This window comes from Pogona vitticeps, chromosome 2 (genome assembly GCF_051106095.1).
Source record: "Pogona vitticeps strain Pit_001003342236 chromosome 2, PviZW2.1, whole genome shotgun sequence".
NCBI classification, from domain to species: domain Eukaryota; kingdom Metazoa; phylum Chordata; class Lepidosauria; order Squamata; family Agamidae; genus Pogona; species Pogona vitticeps.
This window is the reverse complement of record NC_135784.1, coordinates 105,174,978-105,200,803: the sequence shown is the minus strand read 5'-3', so window position 1 is coordinate 105,200,803 and position 25,826 is coordinate 105,174,978. Positions and strand designations below refer to the sequence as shown.

At 38.2% G+C, this 25,826-nt stretch overlaps 1 protein-coding gene across 8 annotated transcripts in view; it reads left to right on the top strand.

Moving 5' to 3' along the window:
• AFF4 (ALF transcription elongation factor 4) overlaps positions 1-25,826 on the top strand; it is a 71,328-nt gene that overhangs the window by 34,732 nt on the left and 10,770 nt on the right. For 7 of the 8 annotated variants that reach the window (XM_072990202.2, XM_072990201.2, XM_072990206.2 and 4 more), the window contains 14 exons: positions 1,268-1,354; positions 2,896-2,932; positions 6,398-6,446; positions 8,560-8,580; positions 9,581-9,635; positions 10,360-10,397; positions 10,748-10,910; positions 12,271-13,194; positions 20,573-20,661; positions 21,423-21,660; positions 23,805-23,902; positions 24,341-24,404; positions 24,553-24,689; positions 25,083-25,154. In XM_072990202.2, coding sequence (XP_072846303.2) covers positions 1,268-1,354; positions 2,896-2,932; positions 6,398-6,446; positions 8,560-8,580; positions 9,581-9,635; positions 10,360-10,397; positions 10,748-10,910; positions 12,271-13,194; positions 20,573-20,661; positions 21,423-21,660; positions 23,805-23,902; positions 24,341-24,404; positions 24,553-24,689; positions 25,083-25,154 — 2,072 coding nt within the window. The remainder of the gene's footprint in view (positions 1-1,267; positions 1,355-2,895; positions 2,933-6,397; positions 6,447-8,559; positions 8,581-9,580; positions 9,636-10,359; positions 10,398-10,747; positions 10,911-12,270; positions 13,195-20,572; positions 20,662-21,422; positions 21,661-23,804; positions 23,903-24,340; positions 24,405-24,552; positions 24,690-25,082; positions 25,155-25,826) is intronic. The other variant, XM_020813659.3, reaches the window with a different exon arrangement.

Here is a 25,826-nt window from a genome sequence, read left to right as displayed (position 1 = left end):
CCGAACCCCCTCGCTATACGAATTCATCGCTCAATGGAGCGATCGCTAAGCGAGGCACCACTGTATCTTGTTTTGGACTCAAAAGCAAAACAGGCAGTCAGTGCGAGTCCTTTGAAGTTAGTGTAATATGATTTTCCCCAGCAACATATTAGAATTCTGATAGTTGCATCAAGTGAAGCAACCTAATGTGTAAGGTTTTACTGAAATCTGACTGGAAAATTACCAGGCAATCAATTACAGTGACTAAGATGTCCCTGTCTAGAAATGGTTGTAATTGTCGAGCCAGCTGAAGCTGGCAATATATACTCAATGCTGCTTCAGTTTAAGTTACCTTTCCAGTGTAGGAAGTACCCACAATCAGTGCTATCGAGAACAAGTGCCCTCATTTTCTAAATATGTGACTTAACCTTCCACAGTGCCCATCCTGTTAGGATTTAGGTTATATATTGGCCCCCATTATCAAAGCTGGATATTGATTTAGCACCTACATGAGACACCTGACTGTGGTGACAGCAAGAACTGGAGTTTGCAGATAGTCTGAATCCAGTCCAATATCTGAAATCCTGTTGGCGGAGCTGCATGTTGAAAATTGTAATTATGTCATCATTAGGCAGTGCTAATCTTTAATTTTGTTTAATTTAAAAGTTTCCTATCGCACTTCCCTCAGGTTCTGAGGCTCCCTACGGATCTCTCTTGACCTGGGGAAGCCTCTGGGAGCTTTGGGACAGTGGAAGCCTTTCATATTTGAAAATCACTGCCAAGACCAGGACTGCTGGTGTCATTTTCCAGTTATTAAAGGCTCCATTCCCACTATCTTGAGGCTCCTGAAGATTTCCTCCCTAGGGACCCTCAAAATCTGGGTAGGGGCAGGAATAGGCAACTTTAAATTAAATTAAAGGTTAAATTGCCTAATAATAATATAATTTATTGTCATTGTAAGTATATACTAATGATTACTTTATCAGCATTTATGACATTCAGTTCCGCTAATGGAATTTTAGTTATTGAATTTTTAAATTATATTTAAGAAACAATTGTTATTCCCTATCTGTTTGTCCCCTTGCCCACTCCTTCAAAGCTAAACCATTTTAGTAAGTTTTATTCTCTGAATTATGTGCTGTCAATTGGTCATTGATGGTTTCCTAGCATTGATAGTAATTCAGACATTTTTAGTATTTAAATTTTAATGTCTTAAGATGGTTCTTTCCTTTTACAATAAAATGAAAGTAAACTAATGTTGCCTATCATTGATTTATATTCACAACAGGAGATGACTCATATTTGGCCGCCTCCACTTACTGCTATTCATACACCTTGCAAAAGTGAACCTTCAAAGTTTCCATTCCCAACAAAGGTTAGTGAACATTGTAACAGTTTAATAATTGTAGATAGATCTACAGTTGGAAGTCTGCTTTTTATTAATTTCAATTTCCATATTAAGGTTGTAATCGTCTATCTTATCATTGTGTGCTCTTTTATTGGCATCAGCCTGTTTGTGGTCTTGAAAGTCCTGGCTTTTTCACTATTGGTTCTACCAACTGTAATTTTTTTCCCTAGAACAAGTTTACATATCCTTTCTAACAGGCATATATTTAATGCATTCAGACCAATAGGTTACAAATGATTTATTGACATTCTTTTTCTGTTAAGTCATTCTGGCTGTGTCTTTCCCTGTTTATAGTACTTTGTGTTCATTTAGATGTCTTCGTATCTTGTTGGACCAGTTAAACATAAATCATCAGAAGTAAATTTGTGAGGCTTATCCTTGCCCTCCTCGACATACTGCAGGTCACTAAAGTGGTCCAAAAAGATACTACAATTGTGTGGTACATTTAAAGTTGGTGTGGACTGTCTCAGTGGGACTGAGGGCCATTTTACAGGAGGAGGATGCTCCTGAGGTTTTATCTAAAGACATGAGCAGATTAATATAAGGAAAGGGACTCCTTTAGGAATTCGTGCCTGATTCATTAAGCTTTCAAAGGTACGAACAGGTATCTTGTTCTGGACTCAAAAACAAAATAGGTGGTCAATACCGGTCCTTCAAGGACTCCAAGGGCTAATTTGTTATGTACTATAAAGGGGTGTGTGCATTATGGTTGTGTATGGTGAAGTTTGCTGCAATTGAATTATGTTAGTTGAAAAATAGGTCTAACAGAAAAATGTTTTTAAATTTTAAAAAATCCTCCTAGTGCTCATTAGTAGCAAAAATAAAAAATAAAAAAATCGGGAGGAATGAAGGGGTATGGGAAGGGCATTGGTGTTGTCCCCCTTCCTTGTAAAACATGACTGTTATCTAACCATATTTTATTGCAACTAAATGAAGTACAAACAGTAGTGGATTTCTCTCAGTCATTTAATGTGGCTACTAGTGACAAGTAACCACAGTAGCTTGTCAGCTTACATCAAGTCATTTCTGTTTTCCAGGAGGGACATGTTAATAGATTCTGTGTAATCCTACACAAGGCAAATACGTATTTCATCCACCTTCTTCATGCTTAGAAATAGTCACTTGGTTATTTCAGTAAAGATTACTTTGGTAAGAGGATCTGTCATATGAACAGTGACCCTAAACATAGGAGGCAAATGATAAATTTTCAAGATTTTTGTGGCAGTGGAGTTTGGAGAAGATTCAGATTTAAGTGGCATGTTAAAATAGGAGTATGCAACTTGGTTTCCTTCAACTATTGAGGATAACGGCTTCCATCACTCAAACCCTCATGTTCTGTAGTAAGTCAAAACATCAGAAGGCTGCCAGGTTGCTTTTCCCAGGTTTAAATAAAGTCATTGTAGTTTTCATGTACTGTATGTATTATTTTAAAAATTAAATGATGAAAGAAAAGCTTTCCTTTTTTCAGTATTTTCTGTTAAAATGCTGAGTAGCTTTTTTTTTTACAGGAAACTCAGCAGTCTAATTTTGGTACTGGAGAACAAAGTAAGTGTGTGTCCAATTTCTCTGTGCTTCTAGTGATCTACACATTGCCTTTTTATGTTCTGATTCTCTTGAGATGCTGCCCTTTCTCCAAGTAAATATTTAGCAGTGGCTTCTTGGAATACTGGGCATCTTCAAGATTGTGGGAAGATTATATTCTTTCTTTACATTATTCTAGCAGTTATTGCTAATACATGATTTAAGAATATTTAGTGAAGTGCATAGTAATTATTTTATTCACCTTAAGAATTTGTTAGAGTTACAGGTTTCTCAAGATATATCATTAGTACTTTTTTAGAGTTGTGGGTATCAAAATTTTTCTTCCTCCTTTAGGTGAGAAAGATAAGTAGCAGAACAGCTACACTTCCAGCCTACTTATGTTTCCCTTATTGGGGCATAATTCAAAGCAACCAGCGCCTGTTAGAAATTTGTTTGAGCCTCTGCCAGCTCTTGCTCTTCTGTGTTATTGAGCTGCTTCCAGCTATTTAAACAAAAGTGCTGGCTTTTTCTAAAATGTTAACCAAATGTCAACTGTCGGTAAAACAGGACCGCACCATTTAATTTGTAGGATCACGCTGTATCTTTTTAAACTCCAACAGCTAATCTGATTAAGTAGGCAAAGCGGAAGTTGTTATTTTTGGAATGTGGCTCAATTCAGACGCCAGAGAACAGATTGCCAACTGTGGTCTGGTGATCAAGTAGATGCCTGCAGACTCTCAAACCTTAGCCTTCCTTCATTCTTCCTCATGCCCCCCCTTTCTTGGGATATACATGAGTAGTGTCGCATGATGGCTGAATCAAGTGGATGGTGGTTAGTACTGAGTCAGCCATCACTTAAGTTATTTGAAGCCACAAGCTGTGGTAACTGTTTTCAAATTTGAATGTTTCGAGCCTTGCTTCTCTGTGTTCTTCTTTATTCTTGGCATTCTTCCTAATGATTAATCAATCAATCAATCAATTAATCCCATTAGGAATTAGAATAGAGTAATTCTGACATTCTCCAAAAAAAATCAGAACAATAGTGTTCTGTTTGAATGTTTTCTTGCTTCTGTCCACTAGAGACTTTTCTAAGAATAGTAAGCCTACTGCTGGCGGCACTACCATGACTGCAGCAGCTAGAGAATCACTTGCTTTATTCAGTTATTTGTTGAAAGTTGCATTGCTTGCAGCCCCACCTAGTGCATCTCTTAGTGACACAGATAATCTCAGTGTAAATATTCTCTCCTTCAGGTACAAATAAAACAAATATTGAAGGTACACAATAATTGTCTCTGTTAATTCTTGCAATCCTGTTGGGTGTGGTCCAGCTGCACAATAGAAACGACATCAGCAGCTGCTTCAGTTTTCCCCCCGTTAAAGGTTTTCTTATGAAGTTTCAGGGTTTATATGGTTTTGTCACATTTTGTGTGAGCTGTGTGCATTCTAAAATCACAAAGGAAGCCTTTAGTCAGCGGCAACCTGCCATGGCTCATGATGTCATTTCCTTTGCACAAGTTGACTGCACCCAACAGGATTTCAGCTATTCTTGCTCTGTAAAAGCATATGATTATTTAATTGGGGGCAGCATGCTAGGATGAAGTGTTTTAAGTTATGCATATTACTTTTATTATGGCCGGGAAAAGGCTTCTTGCTTAGCTGTTTCAGACCAGTGATGATAATGCTGCTGGTGCAGCAAAGAGAACAGTGTTGCCAGCCAGTGCGTTACTCGGTTGTACTTTTTGTCTAGGTGTATATCTGAACTTTTGTTAAGAGAAGAATTTCTTTATATTTACAAGTGAAACAAGACATATATGGTTGTATCACTTCCTAGTCTTTGAATCGTGTCATTCTTAGTTTTTTCACTTCTAGGACTCATCTAGGGCAGAGGTGTCAAATTCAGTTTCATCTTGGACCACATCAGCATTAGGGTTGCCCTCAAAGGGCCAATTGTATCTCTTAGACCAGTGGTCCCCAACCTTGGGCCTCCAGATGTTCCTGGACTACAACTCTCAGAAGCCTTCACCACCACCTCTGCTGGCCAGGATTTCTGGGAATTGAAGTCCAAGAACATCTGGAGGCCCAAGGCTGGGGACCACTGTGTTAGACTACGTAAATGTATCTACTCTTTATCATATTAAATATAATCCTCCTCATTTCATTATTATTAGTTTTTGTAATAACGTAAGTAATAACTAGCTCTGGGAGTAAAAGTCTTTGATCCAAGTCTAGAAATATAAGAACGGGAGTGGGCAATAGCGAGGACTACATTTCCCAAGGTGCTGTATGCTGCCCAAGTGGCTGCACTTTCTGACTCTTCATTGCTTGGAATGCTGGGATTAGAAGTCCCGTTGGGTAGATTCCCAGCATCCTTGTAGAGCATTATGGGTGACTGAGTAAGTGCCTGTGTATTGTATACTATACAGTAGGTGGCAACACTGTGAGGGTCACATGAAATGGGTGGGCGGGCCGGGTTCAGCCCACGGGCCTTGTGTTTAACACATGATCTAGGGTATACTTAATTGTATAATGTGTTTTCAAGATAATGATGGTGAATTGTGTTGCTCAGGGAATTGAGTAAGAGGAACAGGAAAAGATTAATGTATCAGGATTGAGATGTATCTGCTGGACCGTTACACGGTAACACCATTGCATTGTGTCTGATGTAATGCAGTAGTATAGCACAGACTCTGTCTGACTCTAACCAAGGGGTGTCCAACCTTTCACCTTCCCTGGGCCACATTAGAAGATGAAAATTTTGTTTGGGCCGCACATACATTTGGTTTGGGACGCATGGGGGGGCAGCTCTAGCCGTCCTCTGCAGCCCCGCTCCAAGCATGCTTACCAGCAGCTGCGATCTCAGACAGCAGAGGCTGCCAGCTTCGACTCTGGTGGCTTTATGGGGCCGGGAGGGGGTCCACCTATTGACGGAGACGGCGCAATGCAGTCACGCAGCCCCCTCTCCCCGCCCCTCCCGCTCCTTCCTTCCTTCCCTCTCTCCCCCCCTACCGTTGTGATGTGCCCCAGCTGCATTCGGCCGCAAGTGCCGGCAGTGTAACTTGAAATTTTGGAATTTTTTTAAAAATAAAAAATTGCACTGGGCCGCATTATGAGCTGACCTGGGCCGCATGCGGCCCTCGGGCCGCAGGTTGGACAAGCCATCATGTTTCCAAATGTATCATTGGATAGTTTATATGCCTTTATAGGCTGGAATCCTGTTTGTTGAGGGGTGATCTAACACACCAGCATAAATGTGTCAGGCATTCCACCTCAGGAACAAGGACTGCACAAGTTGATTGCACAGTCTTTTGTGCATTTCATGTTTTGACCAGTTACATAATGTTCTAGTGGAACTGCATCATAAACAGCACTTCTGCCTTGGTGTGATTGCAGATACTGTAGGTGTAATGTCAACAAGATTTCAGCCATAGTTTAGTTTTAAATTGCTCTTAGTTTTAAGTTTCTATTGTATTTCGTTTCCTTACATTTTAGAACGATACAATCCTTCATCAAAAGCATCAAATGGCCATCAGTCTAAACCGTAAGTGTGCCATATTAGTTTCTTTCCAATGTTCATAGAATATGGCGAGTGTATTTGTGTGTGTGTGTGTGTGTGTGTGTGTGTGTGTGTGTGTGTGTGTGTGTGCGTGCGTGCGCGTGCGTGCGTGCGAGTGAAATAGAAACAGCCAGATCAGTTCCCTGGGGAGTAATTATTACAAAGAACCTGTGTAATTATATGTCTTTTACTCTTTTATCCTCAATATATGTTTAAGAGTAAAGTGGGAGTTGTTAGTACTTACATTGTTAGTATACAAAGCTGTCACTTCCATATGAACATGTAGTATCAGAGTGCACTTAATTCTGAATATGTTACTTTATATACTTATCAACCATGGCACCTGTCCTAGAAGGCCCTAGTTAAGCCAAAATTTGTCCCCAGGACTTCTCCCTGAGCATTCTGACTTGGTGCTCATAATATCTTGAAAGTGCAGCACAACTGTTGGGCCAGCCTCTTCCCACTTTCTCTAAACCTGCAGTCTAGGAAGAGAGTCGGGGAGAGAGTGGTTGTTACGACCAGATAGGCAGGGTATAAATGAAATAAATAAATAAATAAATAAATAAATAAAAATAAATTCTTTGGGAGTGGAGCTACAAAAGCACTACATGCCATTTAGTGATGCAAAATCTGAACCCTCAGTCTTTCTGTCAAAGTTTTTCTCTGTACTTGCAAGCATAGTGTTACCACAGAGCTGCTCCTATCTTTCCACCAACTGTGTGCTGAAGAGAAAGGCAGGAGATTCTTTGCATCTTGTTTCCCAGAGATGGTTGCAACACTCACTTTCACAAGCACAGTGAATGTGATTTTTTTGGTCCTTGACTAAAACTTTCAGAAGTTTGAAAAACATATACTTTCCTGTTCTTCCTTGAAATTATTTCAGATAATCCTGGGGGCTTGCAGCTGCTTTTGATTTTCCCAAATAAAGGCATGTTCAAATCTGAAAACATGACTATCAGTGTTTCATTTGGACCTTTATAAATTTGGAAGGCTAATCATTAATTTCCATTTGAGGTGTTCCCTTGAGCTGTGAATACTGAGATTAGGTTATTTGAAATCCTCCACCCACCCCAGAGCCCTTCATCATCATTTATTTTCCTTTTAGGTTTTCATGGATTTCCAGAAGTTAGAGCTAGTCTACTGACAATCTTTAGGAATGGTCAGGCTGAATGCTGGGATAGTTATATTGTCTGGTATTTATCACTAGTAATCATTGCACCATCAGTATACATGACATTTTACAAAGTTTGTTTACTCATTGGGACTTTCTTCATTTCTTATAGTCAGTTGACGAACTAAATTAAATTTAATCTTTAAGATAATAGGTCCTTTCCCAAGGAATACAGTTTAGAAGGGAGTGGTATACAAGAAGATATGATTGCACTTATTTTTCTGTATCACTGTTTTGTTTTGGGAACATGATAGGCAAAGGGTTGAACTAAAATTACAGAAGAAAGATGTTAAACTGCTGAGTGGTCAGATGTTCCTTCAGGGATGGTGGCAGAGTTGCTTTGAAAAGCTTTCTTATGTTCAAAACTCGTGGCGCAGTGGTTAAAACGCTGTACTGCAGCTAAAACTGTGCTCACGACCTGGGGTTCAAATCCCAGGTAGCCGGCTCAAGGTTGACTCAGCCTTCCATCCTTCCGAGGTCGGTAAAATGAGTACCCAGCTTGCTGGGGGGGCAATGTGTAGCCTGTATAATTAAATTGTAAACCGCCCAGAGAGTGCTTGTAGCGCTATGGGGCAGTATATAAGTCCAATAAATAAATAAAATAAATAAATAAAACTCTCTGCAAATAGAAAACTAACCTAGAAGGCAACTAAGAAGGTGAAATTTCTCCCCAGTGAAATGTTTTTGATCTGGAGGGATGTTGGTGTGTATGTGTGTGTCTGCAAGAGGCTGAATTTTTAAACTGTTGTCCTCACAAGGAATTTGAAATGGATTACATGTTCTGCTGTCTTTATTTGAATCTCATTCTGCTTCATGTGGATGTCTAACTTGAGTATAGTAAACTCTTTAGCAACCAGTGTTCATGTTTATTTGCACTGCAAAACTACCTGTTAAAGAATTGTAATCCTGTTTCTGTTTCTGTTCCAGTTGTGAACCAAACCAGACAGAGTAAGATGCCATGTTTCTTCCGGTGATGTCATGTATTGTTCTTAAATTCTTAATTTAAATTAATTCTGATGCTACTTTTTAAATACAATTAGTTACAATTTAGACAAGATGCAGGAGCTTTTTTCCAATTTAGTACTGTAATGTGTAAATTGTTAATTCACATATTAGCTAGGGCTTTCATAGCAAGAAAAGTATGAAAGAACTCAAGTATTGGCTTTTAATTTTGTTCAAAATAGTTAAAGAAATGATGAATCTAGAAATGGTTTATTCACTTAGGATGCCAATACTGTGGACACTGTATCTCCATCTATACTAATCAAGCTTCCCATTCTGCTAGACCCATATCTGTTGTGTGATCCCTTTATTCAACATTTTTCTTACCCACTCTGATTTCCTTCTTCCCTTCCCCTTTTAGTGCTGATTATATTAGTTTATGACAGCATCTAATCATGACGGCAGACTAAACTTCATTCATACCCTCTTTGCCCAGAGTATGAAGTATCAATCCATGAATTTGATACTTGCTTTTTTGAGTTAATATTAATTTATTATAGCAGCATTACACTGGTACAAGTAGAGATCCCTGACTTTATTGATATGAATAGGGTTCTGTTCAAGGCCACTGTCAGTATTCAGCCCACACTGTGCTGCTTTTCCATTGACATCTTGTATAGTGCAGTTTTATAGATGCAGTTGCACCATCCAGAGCTTTTGCACTGATGCCTTGTGGGGCTTCTTTGTTGCATCGGTGTCACGGCAACTATTTAATGCCTTCTACCATAAATTATCTTGCATTTGTTTTTGTCTGTTTTTTTCCTTCTCTGGCAAGTCAGAGTCAGACTGTTGAGTATCTTACTTCCTGTTAATGATATATGCACTTAACTTCAGGATAATTGTTCACTAGAGTACCATTCCATTGTGAAAATACTGTGAAATAAATCATTACAAAGTTTCAGTTAGTTTCTGGTAGACAATTTTAACAACTCTTTCTTTTTTCTAGCGTTCTGATAAATGACTTGAAACTCAGCAGCAGTGAAGATAGCGATGGTGAACAGGTTATTGTTGTGTTTGTTTCTTTATTTTTGTATTACCACCTCTATGACTACTGTTCTGTTTTCTGCTATTCTGTCCAGCTATGCAAAGGGATTTACAAAATAACTGAAACTGTGGAATGAAAAGTATTAACTATAGATAGGTGTAACTAAAATAAACACAACATTCTTAGATGATAACAGTGAAACAAAAGTCCCAGGCAGATACATATCAAGGAATTCTGGCATACTTCATCTGCTTTATTTAAATTGGTGGGGGGAGATGGTGGAGGACCTCCAAGCACCACAATATTAATTTCCTGATTGCCAAGTTATTTAAGACTTCAGAGGTTAAAACAGTACATTGGGTTGTACTCACAAATGTACCTGTGTCAGGTGCTTGGTAGATATACTGTAAGAGAATAAGTAGAATAATAACACAGATTTGAGAATATAGGAAAGCAGGTATTTCTGTGCATATGAAAGACATGTCAGTTGACATGCAGAGCCTACAAAAGATGTTTGAAGTAGTATGTCCCTCTTTGGACTATTCATTGATCTCATGTTGATCTCTAATTCTATTCACTTGTAAATCTGACAAATATTTTATTGCCTTCATTTTTATAGATGGGTGGTATTTATTTGAATCACATACAGTTACTACATTATTTCAGTGCCCTTAATGAGTGTTCTGAACTTGGTGCAAGGATAGTGAAATATTAATTTGGGTCTTTTATTTTAATTACAGGACTCTGATAAGACAGTGCCAAGAAGTACACCTGGAAGGTATTATAAATTAATATCCAGTTTTATATAATGGCATTGAACTGGCAGTGATGGACAGTTCAAATCCAGGGTGTAATGTTTGTATTAAAGCAAGGCTCAGTTAGGGTGTAACTGAGTGATAGAACAAATACACTGAGTTCAGAGTGTCCCAAATTCAGTCCCTGGCTGGAAGTTCTGGAGAGTCATGATTTACTAGCCACAGGTCTGATGTTTCTTGGGTACCTATAGTGTGCTTCAGCAGGCTAGGAAAAACATTACGATTTTTCTTAAGAGTTAAGGATTATTTGTGTTTTCATAGCATGGGTAATAAAGATACCAGTCTCTCTTTGTTCTGTTTCCTTTCCCCCTAGTAATTCTGAACCATCCCAACATACAAGTGAAGGAGCAGATAATTCTAGGGATGACTCAAGCAGTCATAGTGGATCTGAGAGCAGCTCTGGTTCAGACTCTGAAAGTGAAAGTAGTTCCAGTGACAGTGAGGCAAATGAGCCATCGCAGAGTGCATCTCCAGAGGTAAGGTTTTCCTGTTCAAGCTATCGGTGATACTTTGGTCCCTCTGTTCTCAATACAGCAATGATTAAAATAAAATAGAGTAAATTAATATTTGAAGGGGGGGGAAACACTTGAATGTTTCATTTCAGCTCTTTATCTAATTGTAACCCTAACCTTAAGTTTCATCTTCACTCTTTCTTTTCTAAGTTGGAACATCCAGCATAAAGTATAATTACGTTAAACATCCCATAATTTAAATGACAGTCTATTCCAACAAGTCTGTCACCAGATATGACATTTTTTATCCTAATAGCAAAAATGTTGGTTGCTGGCCTTTCATTTTGGAAGCAAAATGGGGCTACACAAAGTTAAGGTTGGATTTGTACGCATTTGTACATGGAGAATAAAAAACCCCATTTAACCAAAAGGGAGCTAGGAGAAACAAATCCCAGTAGCCCTGTGAGCATACCAGGCTTCCAGCATATTGAATGTTTTATGGGGAATGAATTATAGAGTAATTCGTTAAACTCTTTGGAGAGATCCCACAAAGTTCATATTGAGTGCCAAAAAGAGGAAGTCCTGCCTTTGTTGCCACCTTTTTGGGGGAACCAGCAATGAACTGTTAACCAGTCACAGATACGGTGGAGTGTCAACTGTTTTATAATTTGCTCTTATCTCTGTCTTCAAGAAAGGAGAGGAAAGGCCCTAAAGAAACTAGATAGCATTAATTACAGTGGTCACTGAAATTTACAGTGCGTGATTGTCAGTGTGCATGTTGGGAACTGGATTTATTTGATCCAATTACTGACAGCTTATAATAAGTCTTTGAGAGATTGGGCATGGATGATACTTATCTTGAGTTTGAAACCTTCCTTCTGTGTGGTATGAAAGGATATTTAAGGAACGAGGAATTTTAAAAATGATAGCATATCCCATCTCCCACTTCTTTAGCAAATAATGTGCTTGTGCCCACTTGAATTGGTAGTTTGCCTATAAATTGATAGGCAGCCAGTAAGTTAAAGAGCAAAAGCCTTATGTTTTAGGTCCCATTTATTTGTTACAAAATTGCCAAATATTCCATACAATCTGAAGCAACTATGCTTGTCTGGGAGAAGTGTCTTTTTTAGACAGATTCCCAAGTGGCAAGCTGTTTCTGCTACAGCTGTTTGATCAAGACCACCCAGCATTCATTAGAATTGGCAGTTACTTCTCTAGGACCACAGGAATGGGAAAGATAATAGAAAGCCACAGCCTCAAATTTGCAGGACTGTATTGAAAGGTTCCCATTTTTCATTGGCACAGCTTATTAACCACAAAAAAGAAAGAAAGAAAAAAGAAAAAGATCATAGAGGTTTTGTCATTGTTTCTTTCTTTTCTTTAGCCTGAGCCGCCTCCAGCAAACAAGTGGCAGCTTGACAACTGGCTGAACAAGGTGAATCCACACAAAGTATCCCCAGCTTCTTCTGTGGACAGTAACATCCCACCCACCCAGAGTTACAAAAAAGAAAGTAGAGATCAGAACACAGGAAGTGGCTATGGAGATCAGAGTGGATCTAAAGATTCCATTTCTTCCACTCCTGGAAGAGATTCCAAAACCAGCCAGAAAGGATCAGAAAGCAACCGTGGCAGACAAAGGTCACCTGCTCAGAGTGATAGCATGACCCAAAGGAGGACTGTAGGTAAAAAGCAGCCCAAAAAGACAGAGAAACCGTCTGTAGAAGAGCCAAGAGGGGGACTAAAAATAGAAAGTGAAACCCCATTGGATATGACAACAAACATACCCTCTAACAGGCACAAAGCAGCGACAAAGGGCTCCAGAAAGCCCAACATAAAGAAAGAGCCTAAGTCTTCTCCTCGGCCTACAACAGAGAAAAAGAAATGCAAGGTTACAGCCAAGCCCACCCAGAAGTCTAAGGAATTCATAGAAACAGATACCTCATCTTCTGATTCTGATGAGAATGAGAGCCTCCCTCCTTCATCACAAACTCCTAAATATTCTGAGAGCAATAGGACTCCTGTTAAACCCTCCATGGAGGAGGATGACAGCTTTTTGCGGCAAAAAATATTCTCTCCTATGGAAGAGAAGGAACTCCTTTCACCACTCAGTGATCCTGATGAAAGATACCCTCTTATTGTGAAGATTGACTTAAGCCTCTTAACCAGAATACCAGGGAAGCCTTACAAAGACACAGATCCATCAAAAGTTGAGAGGAAGAACGTGTCTGAAAAACATCCAAAGGAGCCCCAGAAAACATCTTCTGACAAAAACTCCAACAAGGGCAAAAGAAAGCATAAGTTATGTCAGGTCAGTTTTCAGTATCCCATTTTAGTTTTCTCAGCCAAGTGGTGGGTGAAGTTGTCTTTTAAACTTGATGGCCTTTCTGTGTAATGTAGCAGCTTCCAACCTTGGGTAACCCAAATGTTCTTGGACTGCAACTCCCAGAAACCCTGGCCAGCACATCTGATAGTGAAGGCTTCTGGGAAGTCCAAGAACTCCCGGATTGCCCAAGGTTGGGAAATCACTAATGTAATACATGGTTAACTGGCCTCATTAAAAAACACTGGGAGCTGATCTGGGGTTTTTAATTTTTGAAAGATACACATGCACTTAATAGAAAATGTTTTAACTTCTGTGAGTGTGCAGTGGTGAAGGATATTTGAAACAAAAGACATTGTTATTCATTATAATGTGAATTTGCTGTTGTACTTTGAAGGAACCAAAGGACTATTCTTAGTGACTAAAACTTGTAAATAGTGGTGTGATTAGTAGGTTGACCAAAATGTGTGTTGATATCTGTCTGACTATATATAATCTAATGAAACATGTAGTCAACAAAGAATGTGCTCAATCCACTCAACTTCAGAGACAGTGAAAGGAGACAACCAATATTGCCCAAATTTATTCTACTTCTGATATTCATCCATGCTTCCAATATCTAAACATGTGTACATTCAGAGAGTAAAGGTTTGACTTTCCATACGCAACATTGCAGTCAAACAGTAGGTAGGGTTGCTAGTCTGGAGGAATGATAATCACCAGGGCTAGAAAAATGCACCCGTCCACTCATCTGTGACAAGTGAAAAATGCTGCTCAGCAAGCCTCTCTCTCTCTCTCTCTCTCTCTCTCTCACACACACACACACTCTCTCATCCTCCCCTCCCCCCTCCCATTGCAAAAAGAAAACTGCTTGCGAGAACAGAGTTCGAGCGGCGCATAGAGATATAGATCTGCAGGAGAATGTAGAGTAGCCCCATGCTGGAGAATATGGAGATTCCCTGTTCCCTATTGCAACCAAACGAGGACACATGCTGGGGTGGGAGGGAACCGTGGCTCCTTAAGAGGCCAGGCGCTTTTGCTTTCAGTATTATTTTTGCTGGAGACATTCAAAAGAAAGGCATTCAAAATACAAGCTTTATGACCCCACAGGCATGCAGGTAATTAAGCAACCCAAGTAATATAATTTATTTTGGGTTTGTATGCATTGTTACGTAGAAATAAAAATGAACAAGTGCCTAGTTTAAATTTGTTAACATAAATTGCAAGACTATAGTCCGGTCATGCTGACTGGTGAAGTTTTTGACTGACTGTTGAGACATTCTAAAATTTTTCAAGCCCTGATAATCACTCAAAGGAAAAAGAGAAGGCAAACCTGGAGATTTTAATATGCCCCCCAAGAATATCCAATATTATATCATGTCAAGAAAGAAAAAGAGCTCCAGGAATAACTTTAGTCAAAGTTGAGGAATCAGAGCTGATCAAATCTGTTATTTCCATAACAGACTTAATAAAAATAAGAACAGACATGTTAATAAGAATGTATGTCTAAGACACAAAAGCAGTTTGAGAATTGCAGTTTTTTCTAGTAGTGTCTGCTATACTATGTGATTAAAAACAACAAAATATTAGCCTAAATAGTTTATACAGGGATCTGTGGAACTTATTAGAATTGAAGATCCAGCCCAGTAATTGTTGAGACTTATTTTCAGTGGGAATTTGGTGAGTCAACTCCACCATATGTTCCATTGATTGAGTGGCCCTACTTTATTCTGGTTTACTGCTAGATTTCAGCCGGTGTCTCAATACAGAATTAGGATTTACACTGTTTTCTCCATAATGAGACATTTGAGCTGTAACACGTTTTAAATTAAAGCTGTCATCACACAGGTTTTTTTTGGGGAAATTATCAATAAAAATTTTACCAAAAAATTTAAAAACCTGATTTAAATTTAAAAATCCAATTTAAATTAATTTTTAAAAAATATATATTTTCATCTGCTCTGTTTGTTAGCCGTAGTTTCTTGTTTTGTCCAAATGTTAAACCACTCTTGGATGAATTAGGGAGCTACAGCTAGTAAGAGTTCTTGATTTGAATGTTCATGCACAAGAGGTGCTGTGTGCGTGTACAAAAGGGTCATTTGCATTTGAGGCATAATAGATGATATAGAGTGAGCACATGAAATTAGAGTGAATTTTTAAAATTATGTTTAATTACTTTTACAGTTCATCCAAAGTTTTTTTTTAAAGTTAAAAAACACAGTTAATTGCTATGGAAATGTTTCCTTTTCATTTTAAAAGGCCTATTCCTCCACTGTTTGGGACTACATAATCAAATTTTGATGTTCAATTATTATGTAAAATGTATGTTGGTAGAAATCTCCAAGTGGAGGGGATTTGGTCTTTAATGTGCCCTATAATTATGCAAGAGAAGATTGACAGGTTTCTCAAGACACTACATTTAATATGAAATGTAAACAATCTTTGTGTTGGATGTGTTTTTGTAGGCCATAGTACAGAGATGGTGAACCTTTTTGAGCCCGAGTGCCCAAACGGCAACACAAAGCCAAGTTATTTATTTTGAAGTGCCAACACTGCAATTAAGCCTGAATACTGAGTTTTTAGTTTAGAAAAAATAACTCATGTCATTTACACATTTTGTCTGTCTGGTTCTTTATTGATTCCTCCAACTGACAGCTCTTTTAGAAAAAAGTCAAGTGGAAAATGCTACACTGAATTAAATGTACCCTATTTATAAAGCTTATTAAGTACATTGAAATCCTGAACTTGTTTCCTCCAAAGTAAGCTACCCTCAGAAAAGCAGCTATATATAGGAATGCAAATTTTTAAAGGGTATACCTACATTTTATACACTACATAAAGCGTATACACACATTTCACTTGTTTGAAATGTAGTGTTGGAAAAGAGATTTACAGATATCATGACTTGTCAGAAAGATAAGTAAAGCAAATTAAGTGTGGACTCTCACTAGAAGCTAAAATAACCAAGCAAAGGGTCTTGTACTACAGTGGTGTCATGAGAAGACAAGCTCGCTGGAAAAGGCAGCAATGCAGGAAAAAGTGCAATGCAGGAGGAAAAGAGGAAGACTGCACATGAGATGGATTGACTCAATAAAGAAAGCCACAGTCTTTTGTTTGTAAGACCTTTTGTTTGGTGTTGCAGTCAAAGCAGGACCAGGAGCAGAGAGACTGGGATTCAGATTTGGGGAATAAATTATGATACTTTTGCCTGCTTTGGGGATGAGAAACAGAGAAATAAGATTGCTACACACTTCAGAAATCTAGTCCCAGGTGTGTTGGTTGTCTTTTACTAGGTGTTTGCTGTTAGTGAGACTCTGCTGAATATTCCAGTTCTGCCCAGTTCACTTTAGTCTAAACAGAATCTTGAAATACTGTACTGGCTGTTCTAAATGCAGAACTAAATGCAGTGGAGATGAGCTTTGGAAGGTTCCTTTTTTCATGGTTTTATTTATATTTATTTATATTTAATTTATGTACCACCCCATTAGTCCCAAGGCACTATTATGCGAGGCTTACCGACTATTACAAACCAGGACTAACAAACTATGGACACTAAAATGTAACAGAAACAGCAATGACAAATCAAAACCATAAAAGCCAATGGTACCTACAAATTTACACAATAAAGAGGACCGGATGGGAGGCGCTCATACAGGGTTGGATTGAAGAGTAGTGTTTTTTAAATGTTCAGCTCCCATCTCTGTTGTATGCTTTTCTTAGAAAAGCTACTTTTGTTTTCACTTCACCAGTTTGTTTTGCAGAGTATCCCGTGACTGGTCACAACTATTATGGCAGCGTTTCTCAATGTTCCCAGTTTGGGAAACCTGGGAATAAAAAACAGAGTCTGGGGACTTTGCTGAAGCCTCAGATGATCGGGATCTAACCAGTATCTTAACGAAGATCACCTAAGGAACCTGTTAAATGGCATAACTGAATTCAATTAAAGAGAGGTGGAGGCATTCTGATATTATACTTAACCAATGAATGGTTTAAGTACTCATACTGTTACTTCGTCCTTTAAAAAGTCTGAAAGATTAATGAATAATAATTTATCAAGCCCGTCTTTCTGTAAACCTCCTGGGAATAAGCACCATTGACTACAAGGGACTTACACTTGTATAAACATGGATAACATTGCATTTTAGAAGTGTTACATCACAGGATTGCAGAGCTGCATCCCATAACATATGGTGAAGCTCTAATGATATATTTCTGATATATTTCTATCGTACTATAATTTTTCAAACCTTGACCTGTTGCTGCCATGTTAAAACTTTCTTTCTTTCTTTCTTTCTTTCTTTCTTTCTTTCTTTCTTTCTTTCTTTCTTTCTTTCTTATGCACGCACGCACGCACGCACGCATGCTACCCATCTAGCCAGGCTATTTTGGGTGGTCCACAACACAATCAAACAAAAACATAATTACAAGTATAAAATGAATTCAGCATATAAAACATCATAAAATATAATGACAATTAAATAATCACATAATAAAATATTAGATATTTAAATATTTCAAATGGTGCAGAGGGCAGAAAAATCTTTTCATCAAAGGCTGTTTTAAGACAAACATGTTTAGGCTTCTTTTGTTAATTTCCCTACTTACCAGAAAAAGATATTGCATATTTTGGATTAAAAATAAAACTATGTGGAAAATGCCTTAAAATTGCTTCCACCTCCCACTCTGTCAAACAGAAAGCAATTTGTAAGGCTGGCAAAAAAAAAAAGTGTGTACCATATAATACAATCTTACCGAAATCCTTTACTGGGTACTTTTGAATGCAATGCAATCCAGCAATTGTGAATAGCTTTTGATGCCTTTTTAATTCTTGCTATATGAGTCAAGTCTCTCTGTGTCTCTCTTTCTCTCACACACAGATACACACACACAAACACTTTGGAAAGTTCCTTTTTTCATAGTTTTACGAAAGAATCAGTTTCTCACATACAGAACCTACCTACCTCCCTAAATTTTTAGCAGTCATTTGCATCAGTTCAGTATGTCCATTTCCTCTCATTACAAGCTGATGAATCCACCCGTCCCTCTCTCACACCTTCCTTCCCACCTTAATTGGAGCCTTCCATCCTGCTTGCATCAGTTCCTTTTTTCATAATTTTGACTCAGTGTCTCTCTCTCTCACACACACACATGCCCTCCCCCCCTCTCTGTTTTCTACAATCTTACATTTAAACAAGCTTGATGAATCCACCCGTACCTCTCTCGCACCTTCTTTCCTGCCTTAATTGGAGCTTTCCCTCCTGCTTGCAGTTACCGCCAGTGGAAGTAGTAATTCACAAGCGGGATTTACTGCCCCAGGCTGTTATACAGCAGAAAACAATAAAGCAGCTTTATGTCCGATCTCTAAAAGAACTGATTTACAAGTGCTGCAGCCGAGGAAGGTAGCAGGGATAGGTGGCTTACAGTCATGTAGTTTGAGGTTCGGGTGCAGGGTGGCAGTGGGGGGGTAATGCTCCGCTTGTGTGCCCAGGGAGAGGTCTCCGCATGCCAGCTGTGCCATCACTGCCATAGTATATTTCTTAGGGTCAAGCTAGATGATATGCTTAGCACTTATACTGCCATAGTATGTTTTTAGGGCCAAGCAGATGATATGCTTAGTATGGTACATGTTTTTCCTTACTTCTGTATTTTGCATTCCATCTTGCTTTATTTTGTGATTGGTCATTAACACGTTACCATGGGCTTACTTTGCAAGTCTTGTTGCTAAGACACATATCTCTGAGCAAATTGCATTGGTGGGCCAGGAAAAAATAGGGAGGGAGATAATTTTAAGGAATCCATATTTGCACTAATGTCTATTAAACTGCCAAAAGGTTCCTCTGGGTTTTCTTTTTAATTGAAGCCAGCAGGGACAGCTGAGGAGCCTAACGCCGAGAAGCCCGGAAGGAAAGAAGAAGAAACTGGGCCTTCTTGGCAGTGGCCCCTCGTTTGTGGAACACTCTCCCAACGGAAATCCACCTGGCTGGGCGTTTTTTAAAAGCCATTTAAAAACTTGGCTCTTTAGGCAGGCCTTCCCTCCAGTAAATTAATTGAATTTTCTTTCTCAATTATCTCATCTTGATAATCTATATATGCATCTGTTAGTAGGTTTTATTATTATGTATCTTATTGTATCGTATTTTATTGTATTTTATTGCTCCTGTAAGCCACCCCGAGTAGACTTTGTCTAGAGGGGCGGGGTATAAGTCTAAATAAAGTAAAGTAAAGTAAAGATTAGTGGTCAAACTTGATGGATTTATTTTTAGGATTTAGATACTTTAGTTCAAGATTCTCAGAAGGGATTCCCATAAAGTTTTTGCCCCTGATGTAAAAAGGTTCTATTTTTATACTCATTGTTGTATTCCAGCTATGATACTTCCTAGCACCAGTCTTTCAGAGGGAATTGCCTGATTTCCAATATGGACTACTCATGCAAAGAGCAGGAAACCTATCTGAATCTCTTGGCTCATTCTGCCAAATCATATAGAAGACTTGCCATGTTAACTTTCACAAGTTCATTTTTGGATCATTGTCGATAGTATAAACCAGACTTGTCTGGAAGATCAATACTGTTATCCTTGTACTGCAAAGTGACCTCCGGAATCTGGAGCTCATTATTAGCCCTAGACAGAATAGCCTCCCAGACATTCACTGACATCTATAGAAGGAAGCTTCTGAGCATAAGAGCTGGTGTCAGGTTACAGGTTCAGCGTATGCAGCTCCATTCTCTCCTCAGGATAGGACAGATGTGTGGAAGGAGTGTCCACAATGAGCCCTAGTCTCAGTTGCTATTACATGTACTCAAAACTTCATCTGGAGTAACAAGCACCCTTCATTACTTGGTGTAGCTATTTCATGATCTGGTTTATACCACATATTGGTCCCATGTTAGTGGCAAAAAGAAAAGTCATTTCATACTTCATTTTTCTGTTTCTGTGATTATGAATTTAGTACTACATTAAAAATATCAGATTTTACAGGTGCAGAAACTGATTTTGTCTTTTCATTTTCAAAAATGTTAATCTGTGGAGGCTTTCATATCTGCCTGATAAGACCAGTTGTTGTTTTTGATAGTCCCTAGTAGAAGTAAACTGAGCGCTCTTTTTGCATTCAAGAATCTTTCTCAGCCACAGCTCAGTTTTTATAGTTTAGGAGTAAGAGATCTATAGTGTACTTACGCTGTCTGCTAGCAATCAATGAATCCTACTGGGAAAAAAAATTGTAGCATTTTCCCTACAAATGCTACACTATTGATCTTATGATGGGTTTGAATTTGTTGTGAGGGTGCATAGAATATTTCTGCAGTCATTGTGAAAAAGTCAAACTGTCCCCTCCAACAGGTATTTTATGTTTATTTATTTATTTTTAGAGTGGAGAAGAAAGCCGAGGTACTGAAAGCAAGAAAACTAAGCTGGAAGAAAAGCCTTCTTCTGTACACAGAACTTCTAGTAAAAGAGAGTGAGTGCCTTTCCTCAGTATAAAAAATCCAAAATGTGTGAAAAAGGAAAATTGCTGAAGGGCATCAAGTTTTCAAGCACAAAGGGCCCACGTGTTCCAGATTTCATTTCATGTACTCCCTTTCCTGGCAGAATTGGCAAACTTACGTGAAGTTCCCAGTTTATGACTTGTTGAAAAGGGAAATTGGAAGTACAGTATAAGTTTTTGGTGGAATTTTAATTGCTGGGAGAAACGGGGTCTATATATCTGTATGGTGAGTGTTGTGTATATTGTAACTTTTTTTTTGTAGTGGTGTTGTCCAGTTTTACCTTGAGGAAGAGCACCTCATTTCGTTGCACCCACTTGTGAGTGCAATGACAAATAAATTTCTTATGTCTTATGTCTTAATGTTCCTTGAATCAGTTGCTATGCCAAATTGTACCATCCATATCTTTTACGTTAAGTTTAAATTTCATTTTTTTTGTTTCTGTAGTAGAGCAACATTTTGCAGAAATACTCCATAGTGGAGATTAGGTGAACCATCCTGCAAAGTCCAGAGTATAATTCCATAGATTTAGATCAGCTAGTTTTTGTTCAGATTTTATGATATCCAGAACTTCCTTCTACTTGTCAAGTTGAAACTTGAGTTTTCAAACTCTTTTTTTTTTTAATTTAAAAATAATACATTTGGAAGAATAATCTGTGTGCTTAGGGTTGGTGAAGCACAGGAATGGAAAAGTATCTTTTACTTAATGCTATGATTGCAATGACATTTTTGTCAGCAGGGCATCAAAGCAAAGTGCTGCTAAAGAGAAGGATCTTCTGCCATCTCCAGCCACAACACCAATAATCCAGAAAGATTTGAAGCAAGAGCATGGGTCTCGGAAGAGAACCATCAGTCAGTCCTCCTCCTTGAAATCAAGCAGCAACAGTAATAAGGAGAGTAGCAGCAGTAAAAGTAGCTCATCTAAACAAAAGAAGACTGAAGGGAAGGCCTTGAGTAATACTAAGGAAGCAAAGGTAAGGAAGTTATATTTTAGCCATGTATTTTCCTTTTATTTTTTTAAATCTCTTGGACATCATTGTCTGAGGAGCCAAGCATGTAAGCCTTAATGCTTATATGTTGAGTAAAACACAGAAGTGGGGCCAACCAATTAGGCCTATTGGTTTAGTTTTACAGTTGTACGTGCAAAGGATTTCCTGCAGGTATCTCTGCTATGTACAGAGTGGTCGGAGGATGGAGCAGGCAGATTTGTCTCATGTTGGGCACAAAGGTAGTCAATCAGAACTGTTGACTTCTTCGTCCCCTCTCCCCAAAAAGCTGTAGGTTCACAGCAATTCTTTGAATCATGAGAATATTTGGTTCATAAAATAATATGAACTCTTAAGTAGCAGCAGAAATTGGTAGGTTATAGCTGCCTGAACTGACAGATACTGATGATTACAGTAGAGCCCCCATATCTACAGAATCAGTATCCACAGTTTCACTTATCCACAGTCTGAAAATATTAAAAGGACAAATTCCAGAAAAAACTGTTTTCACATGTATTAGCAAAAAGTCACGGGATGGAGCCAGAGACTGTGCTATAATAAGATGCTCTCTGGCACCCTCTAGCGGCCAATTCTGGTAATGCATATGACAATTTTTTTTCCTTTTACCATTAGAGAGAGAGATTGAGAGAGAGAGAGAGCATATACTATAATCCATAGTTTTCAGTATTCATGGGGAGGGTGTGTGTGTGTGGAACCAACCTCCACCAGATATGGGGGCCCTACTGTATTATGATTAGAGGAGGTGTTTTATCAATCAGAGGATAGCATTTCATTCCAAGGAAGATATTAGCTGTAAGTGAATTGCCTAATGTAAAATAAAAGTAAAAGTACTTGCGCCTGAGGAAAAACTGTGTAGAAATTAGGACAATGAGAGGATTTTGGCAAATCAAAAAGTAGGTAAATTACTCAACCAAGGAATGTAGTTACAATAGTTAACATGTATACTGCCCAGAGTGGCCTAGTAGCCAGATGGGCAGTATAGAAGATGAATGAGTGAGTGAGTGAATGAATGAATGAAATAAAATAAAATAATACAACTTCTTGAGAGTCTTACATTTTGTGAGCAAACTGGAGTTGGTTTAAAGTAGTGGATTCTTAGGGGAAATTGTCACCAGCTTGTACATATGGCAAAAGCTTGTTTTTAATAAATTTTTTGGCATCCTTTTTTCTGACCCCACACTGAGTCATATCTGGATCAATGTTTAGCTAGAATGATCAGTATCCCTTCATAGTTCTGCTAGATTTAAGATCATTTTCCAAAAAAGGATGGTTTTGTTATGTTTAATTACAAGGTTTGTCTAATCAGCTAAGTTTCAGTCTTGAAATCTTTGCATATTTCTGAAGGGTGACATTGACTGTGATTTGCTTTCTTTGCAAATATTTTCCCATGAAAAGCCTTTAAGATATGTACCAAAGCAAAAAAAGAAAAAGAAAAGAAAAAGAAAAGAAGGAAAGTCGTGCACTCCATTCAGATGGGAAAAGAGTTGCTCCTCTGTGGGAAAGAAAGAAAGAGTGGCTAAAAACCTGTGGAGAATAACTTGTCAGTTATATCTCTGTTGGTGTAATGCATCTTGCCTCATGCTGTTGTGAGTTTTGAATAGGTGAAGGAGTGGAAGAAGATTGCAAGAGGGAGGGAAGAAATAGTGGTGACTAGGGGAAATTGTTGAAGAAAAGTTATCTGTACGAAGAATGGCAGCCATACAGTTAATTTGGAAAGTGATGTTTTCTTGGTTATAAGCTGTACAGTTATATAAAGGTAAAATTAACCCTTGGCTGTGGCAGCTGACTGTAAATTGATCTTCCCTGCATAATTCTGCAGCGTATGTTGGAACAGCAGTGAGTATGGAAACCTGTCAGAGCTCTGTATATATGAATGCTAAAAGATGCAAACTAAATGACACATTAACTATTTATATGCAACTCTATCAATTGTTCTTATCTGCTGTTTTTGAAATGTATCAACCTTGTTTCTTTTAAATTGTGTGTGTGGTAAACATAAATAATGATGTTCATCTGGATAGCATTTAAATGCAGAAAGTGAACCATGTGCAACAAGCATTTGTTAGCCAAACACTGATATTTTAACTAAATGTGGACTGTCTTCTTTCAAGGAAAAGGTTTTAAATAATTCTTCAAACTGCCCTTCTGCCTCCATTGCGACTCCAGATAATTCGAAGTCCCGGAGAGCGAAGCTAGTGTTTGACGACAGGTGAGAACAAAATTAGAAAGGACTAATACATTTATATGCTAATGTTTCTATGTAGTCAATTAAAGTGTTTTATAATTTTTTATTAATATGGTAGTTGATTATTCATGTGTGTGTGCTCGCAGAGGCTACAATTGCCTAGAAAAACATGCATGGTTTTCTCTTTTCCTGTTTGAAGAACTGCTTACTTGTGATGGTAAGTGTTCTAAATTTGCCTGTGTTCTTGAGGCAGGTTGCTGTTTCAAAGAACTTTATTCTCTGACTTTAGGGAGAAGACACTACCTTGAATTACTGATACATAAATATGGCAAAGGAGTAACACAGTCTTGACTCTTGAACTTGACTCTCCACTTTGAAATAGTTCATACTCTTCTGTGTGCAGTCTTGCATATTTGGTCCCAATCCCTTTCCATAACCATAAATTTTATTTTATGTTTGCAGGACTTATTCAGCAGATCACTACCTGCAAGAAGCAAAGAAGCTAAAGCATAATGCAGATGCACTGGTAAAGAAAACACTGTTCATTGCATACTAGAGACATTGCTGATATTTTAGATTTATTTATATTTTTTGGGGGGGGGGCTATTCCTCTAACAGTAGTAATACTCCCTTTTATTGCTGATTTGTATTTTAAATATTTTATATTTCTTTAGTCTGACAGGTTTGAGAAAGCTGTGTTCTACCTTGATGCTGTAGTATCCTTCATTGAATGTGGGAATGCATTGGAGAAAAATGCTCAGGAATCAAAGTCCCCATTCCCTATGTATTCCGAAACTGTGGAGTTGATCAAGTAAGTGATAAGGAGCACTAGTAAAGAGACTTGTCAATGTAGAGAGTAGAAACTCTTGAAATCTGATTTATAGATATAATTTTGTTACTTGCTTAGATGAGTTTTTAAAAAATGAATCTTGTGGATTTTCTTTTTTAAAACCTTGACTGTCATTTTTCACCTCCTTCCCAGTGTTATGCATCTTTCTATATTATTAAGCTTTGAACACTTCAGTAAAACATTAGGCAAAATGTAATCTGATGCCTCACCTTGGAATTGACCAAAACTTTTGACACAGTGTATAGGACCAACCTAAAAGGCATCACAGCATTCTTTGTAAAAGAAAAGTGAACAAGAATGGGCAGTTCTGATGTCTTGTTGCTTACTCTGTGATTCCCCCCCCCTCCATTGCAGATACACTATGAAATTGAAGAATTACTCAGCACCGGATGCAACTGCTGCAGACAAAAGGCTAGCAGTGCTCTGGTATGTCTACATTAAGTTCAATTAATGTGATTAGACTAGCTGAAGGCAGAGTAGCTCTATAGAAATGTAAATGTTATGGAAAGGGCAAGGTGGATGAAGCTGTTCTTTTCTGCCCAGACTTATAGACACTGACTGGTAGCAGCTCTTTAGGGTCTCTTCCATAGATATCTCTTCCACTTGACACTTTTTTGTTTGGTGGTAGAACTTAACAGGATTAGAACTAGGAGCCTTCTGCAAGCTATGTATGTGATCTATCGCTAAACAAGATAATACCTTATTTCTGAACTGAATCACAACATATTTTTTTACTGATGAATGATAGAATTAAGATAACTCACAAAGCCAATAATAGAAATGTAAACCTATATTGTCATTTTGAAGGACATTGGGGTAAATCCAAGAATTCACTAGTTGACACTTAAATGTTCTTCTCTCCTTATCTCCACACTGCCTCAAAACTACCTCCAAAGGATTTCCTAGATCTGCAGATTGGGTTTTTTTTTCGGGGGGGGGGGAGGGAGTTCCCCTTCTGCTGGATTCTGCCTTAAGTGAAAAATTTAAATGGTTGCATGGGCTATATGTTCTTCATCTAAATTTTGTGGGGAGAAAATCAGGATGATTTGAGTCTTTGCTGAAGATGAACTCTTTATCCTTGGCTATCCTTGCCCTTTC